Genomic DNA, 5582 nt, shown 5'->3' with positions numbered 1-5582 from the left:
TCTATATACTACAAGTGTTGTTATATATACTACAAGTGTTGTTATATATACTACAAGTGTTGTTCTATATACTACAAGCGTCGTTATATATACTACAAGTGTTGTTCTATATACTACAAGTGTTTTTCTATATACTACAAGCGTTGTTATATATACTACAAGCGTTGTTATATATACTACAAGCGTTGTTCTATATACTACAAGCGTTGTTATATATACTACAAGCGTTGTTATATATACTACAAGTGTTGTTCTATATACTACAAGCGTTGTTATATATACTACAAGTGTTGTTCTATATACTACAAGCGTTGTTATATATACTACAAGTGTTGTTCTATATACTACAAGCGTTGTTATATATACTACAAGCGTTGTTATATATACTACAAGCGTTGTTATATATACTACAAGTGTTGTTCTATATACTACAAGTGTTGTTCTATATACTACAAGCGTTGTTATATATACTACAAGTGTTGTTCTATATACTACAAGTGTTGTTCTATATACTACAAGCGTTGTTATATATACTACAAGCATTGTTATATATACTACAAGTGTTGTTCTATATACTACAAGCGTTGTTATATATACTACAAGTGTTGTTCTATATACTACAAGCGTTGTTATATATACTACAAGTGTTGTTCAATATATTACAAGTGTTGTTTTATACAGTATACTACAAGTGTTGTTTTATACAGTATAATACAAGTGTTGTTTTATATTCTACAAGTGTTGCTGGAGTTTTTGACCGCTTCATTGGTAGTCAAACCTTGCATCTAATTTAACCTCTTAAACTCCTCGAGGACTCCGACGTCCCCAGCGGACAGCTCTGTTTTTCAGAGGCTGCAGCAGGCTCAGTTAAAGATAGGCTAAAGATAGAGTGAAGGTTCTAGTATTATATGAAACTAGATAACCTAAGGCATCTTGTCAGGAAAGAGGCTAAATTACGCTCCAACATTAGGCTAAATCTTCACAAGGGAAAAACTGGCATGGCGATATTCACAGGGGTCCCTTGATCTCTGACCTCAAGATATCTGAAGGGAAATGTGTTCTATGGATACCCACGACCTCTAGGATTATCACAAAGTATCACGTTTCAACTAGAAACTAGAAACACTTGAAACACAGCGCTGAGCTGCAACGCAACTTATTCTATAGGTTCCCAGCGTTCTGATTATGTATTCCACTTCTATGTAGCATTTATTGTAGAAATGCTACCTCCCCCTTTAACGTCCCCTGCCCACCATAAAACAGACAGAAATGGATCTTTGGTAAAGAAGAGAAGAGAGTTTAAATCATTTCTACTAAATTCTCCTTGGAGGTAAATGTAGCAGGATGCAGAAAGCATGACAAGGTGTATATTATGGTTATAAGACGTGCCTCAGTAAAATGCCCCAAAGTGTTTTGAATTTTATTGAATCTAGTCTTTTGTTGAATAGATTTGAACAACATGTTAGCTATGAATGGTTGTTGCTATGCCTGTCAAACTGTTTCAGATACTGTGTCACTCACTAAATAAATCCCTCTTTCACCCTTCGGGCTTACATGTGTTATCTCAATGAGTAGACACACTTAGGAAGACGCTAAAGGTCCCTCGCTCTGTTCATGAAAAACATGAGGAAGTGCATTGTGTACTTTAGTTTAATACAGTTTGCTTTAACCACACATCTGAAGTAATCTTGTTGCAACATAACAATTACACATCAATACTCTTTCAAAAGAGATACAGCTGGAGTTACTTTCTGACATATTTCATCACAACAAGTATAGCTGGAAGATGGACTACAGTGTGACACCGTCTAGGACTGCAAACAACTACAGCATCATTTGTCTTTTTAATCTTATGTGGTCAAAGTTTAGCCTATTTGGAGAAGGGCCACAATAATGCACAGTGAAATATCATATCCAGGCTTTCTTGTACATTTGCTTACTATCTCATTGTGACTGACACATAGATTAACACATTATTGCACGGAGCTACAGAGAGGCAAACGGTCAGACATCAGTGGAAGGAAGTGGGCTTCTGATCCAGAGGTTTCAGGACTTTGGACAGCTCCTCATGCAGCCACATTGAATGAAAAGTGTCACCCAACCTGACCTTAATAAAAGTTTCAGTGTATCGATTCATTCAGACTGTGTTCACTGGGTGAACTCCGGCTCATGTTTGACAAGCTCGCCATGAGGGATTTGACTTTGTGTGCGTAATAGTTCCTCAGGTTGACCGAGGGCACCTCTTTTATCCCCTCGTCGAAATCACAGCTTCTCATTGCGACCTCAAGCTGTTTTTGTCTCTTGTAGAAGAGAGAGAATTTGTTGAAAATGAGCGTAATTGGAAGCACAACTACTAAGATCCCGGCCAGGATGCACGCTGAGGCGGTCAGCTTTCCCGCTATGGACACCGGCACCACATCTCCGTACCCGACGGTAGTCATGCTGACGGTGGCCCACCACCAGCACTCCGGGATGGTGGAGAGATCCTCGCTGTCCTCTTTCTCCACCGTGTAGGCCATGACGGAGAAAAATGACACCCCGACAGCCAGGTAGAGAAGCAGCAGGCCCACCTCTTTGTAGCTGTTTCTGAGGGTGGCGCCCAGGGAGCGCAGCCCCGTCGAGTGACGGGCCAGCTTCAGGATGCGGAAAATCCTCATCAACCTCAGCACTTGTGCAACACGTCCCAGGTTGGCCAGCGTCGGGCTGCTCTCCACCACCAGGTTTATAAGGAGTGTCAGGTAAAACGGAAGTATGGACACCAGGTCGATCATATTTAACGGGTGCTCGAAGAAATGCAGAAGATCCGGCGCCACCGTAAACCTGGCAACCAGCTCCAGAGTGAACCAGCCGATGCCAAAGTTCTCCACAATCTCGAAACGAGGATCCTCTGTGGGCTGCCCCTCACTGTCCAACAGGCTGTACTCGCTCATGCTGTTCATGCACATAGTGGCGATAGAGCCGAGCACCACCAGGATAGAGAGGATGCTGAGGATGCGGCTGGCCACGGAGTAGCCGGGGTTATCCAGCATTAACCAGACGCGCCTCCGTGCACTCCCGAGCAGCTGCTTGTCAAACTTGGTGGCGTCGCTGTAAAACTCCAACAGCTCATCAAAAGATGAAGTGGTGCTCCCTTCATCGCTTCTGTCATCCCAGTCCTCCCGGTCCTGGTCCATTTTCCTACAGTGGTAGGCGCTGCTGCAGCAGGAGTCAATGAAGAACTCGTTGATGCCCCAGTATTCGATCTCCTGACTGAACGAGAAGATGCACAGCTCGGCCATGACGTGCAGCCTCCCAGTGTTGTAGAAATTCAACACGTAGGGGAAGAGTGCAGGGTTCCTGTCAAAGTAAAACTCTTTCTCTGTGTCGTCGTAGTCGTCGCAGAGCTCCAGTATGGACTCTTTGGACTGACATTGGAGTAAACGCGCAAGCCTCGTCTCGGGGAACCGGGAGAGAGTATCGGACTGGAGACGCTTCTTGAAGCCGCCAACGTTGATGCGGATGGCGGCGTTGTCATCCATGTGAGGCCCACCGCCAGGTCTCCCCAGTGCCTGACCTGTCATGTCTGGAGAGAGGGACACACAGAGACGCACGGCGCACAGACAGAAAGAAAGAGTGACAGACAAAATCACATTGAAACAAAGAGAAAGAGTCAGTCAGCACTAAGAGAGACACGCACATTCAGAGGGAGAAAGAAACGTATAAGTTGAGTTATTTTGAATGTATTACTATCCTTTGAATTAATGCCGCACTTGCTTTTTAAAGTAAAAGACACCATGTCGATTTGTTTTAAGTTTCCTCCCAAATTACAGATAATTACACGAATAGCAATGTCTCACAGTCTTTTTTTCTTTCTTACAAAAGCACACGTAAGAACAGGGAACTTACTTTAAAGCACGGCCAGCTCACTGAATCCCTGTGCGAGAAGACGCTGCATTTCAACTCCGGCTTGTGTCCAAGTTGTGGCACTGATATAAACACAGAGACCTCTGCCCCCTGGAGTCAGACAGGCGCGTCTCTGTCAGGTTGATTTTCTCAGCTTGGTCTTCCAAAAGGAGTCGGCACGATGTCAAAAAATGATGTTACCTCCAGACAGAAATAAATTGACGGTCCCACCTCAAATACGCCCGAGGGCTTTTGTAGCTGGTAGTCCTTACATCCTGCATCCGCTGGGTTTACACCTCCTACAGTTACAGGTATCGGCTACACTTCGAACAGTGGATTCTGGGAGCCATAGGAACTGAAACACGCCCTGGCAGTCAATTTTGGTTGTGCGAGGGAATTCCTCTCTCTCTCTCTCTCTCTCTCTCTCTCTCTCTCTCTCTCTCTCTCTCTCTCTCTCTCTCTCTCTCTCTCTCCTCTCTCTCTCTCTCCCTGCCCCTCTCTCTCCTCTTTCTATCCTCTTTCTATCTGTTGCTGCGCAGCAACACGTAGCTCTCCCTCTGCACCGCCCTTCCTCCCAAAGTGATCTCAGCATCATGGTGCTGGGGGGCGAGGCGCAGCTCCAGCAGGAGAGGGAGTCACAGACGAACACACAGAAAGCACAGACACGACAAGGGAAAATAAACTGTGATGCGTTTCCGGTGTAACTAACGGCTTTATCCCAGAAACTTTAGTTCGATAAGCTTAATATCACTGGATACCATGGACTATTTACCAAACAAACAGTGTTGTAATAGCCCGACATAGGTCGATACCTTTTGACTTTAAATCCCTAGTATAGGTCAAGCTCAACATATTCTGGATCCTACAGTTCCCTGCCTGGTTAAAGCCAATACAATACTAGATACAATACTGACCAACACTATTGCTTTTTTGTTAAAAAATTTAAATGTTAAATTCGAGTGATGATGCTTTCATGTAAAGGTTACAATTGATTTTTGAGTGTGTGGTCATTAGTCACACACATTCACTGTCACGCAGTGAGGATCAATAGAATTATGACATTCAACCCACGCCAGTGTCTCCTCACTTGAAATACAATTTATCTAACCTCAGTCCAGGACCAGGATGCTGTTTGATCCAAGAAAACAATGTGTGAGCTTTCAACACTGACCAGCACCAGCACCATCTACACCTGAACCTGAACCTCCTTTTATCAATTCAGTGGCGGCATCATTAACAGCCCTGTCTGGCAAAACATAAAGCCAGCGTTAAAGCTGTGACCTTGAAGAACATTCTTGCTTTTATTGAATAAGCGCTGAAGCTTTTGTTTTAAATGTCTCGGTGTTTCTAATGAAGGTGATCCATTATACAAATGAACTTGGGTGTATGCTTGTTAGTACACTATCAGTTAGCTCTTTGTCAGCAGTTAATGAATGTATGGCAAGTCTGAGCTGTAGAGTCCTTACCCTGGGAAAAAAAACGTTAGAGTCCTCTTGCTTTGTGCTGTGTTGAGCATTGAAAAAAATACACATGTGCATCTTTGGTCCCAAGACCTAAAGTGAAGGCTTAAAAAAACAGCCATTGCTCCCTCAGGCTGTGCCACTGTATTCATCTCTTCTTTCCAATGTCACTGGCCACCGTGTTTAAGACACCAGGCTTTAGCTGCATTTGAAAACACATTTAGGATCATTGGAAAGCAA

General features: G+C 43.6%; 1 protein-coding gene across 1 annotated transcript; it reads right to left on the bottom strand.

Moving 5' to 3' along the window:
* Nucleotides 1-1632: 1632 nt before the first annotated feature.
* On the bottom strand, nt 1633-4327 carry kcns2 (potassium voltage-gated channel modifier subfamily S member 2). The gene is made up of 2 exons (XM_029451662.1): nt 3886-4327; nt 1633-3562 (listed from the first exon to the last, which is right to left on the bottom strand). Exon 2 carries the CDS (start codon nt 3558-3560, stop codon nt 2121-2123), a length of 1440 nt encoding a protein of 479 aa, XP_029307522.1. The 5' UTR covers nt 3561-3562; nt 3886-4327; the 3' UTR covers nt 1633-2120.
* Nucleotides 4328-5582: the final 1255 nt, after the last annotated feature.

This window comes from Cottoperca gobio, chromosome 16, assembly GCF_900634415.1.
Source record: "Cottoperca gobio chromosome 16, fCotGob3.1, whole genome shotgun sequence".
In the NCBI taxonomy this organism is placed as follows: Eukaryota; Metazoa; Chordata; class Actinopteri; order Perciformes; family Bovichtidae; genus Cottoperca; species Cottoperca gobio.
This window is presented reverse-complemented; position numbering and strand designations above follow the sequence as displayed.

What these genes read in the sequence shown, in the direction of transcription:
- kcns2 (XM_029451662.1), bottom strand. Translation starts at nt 3,560, where the DNA reads ATGACAGGTCAGGCACTGGGGAGACCTGGCGGTGGGCCTCACATGGAT.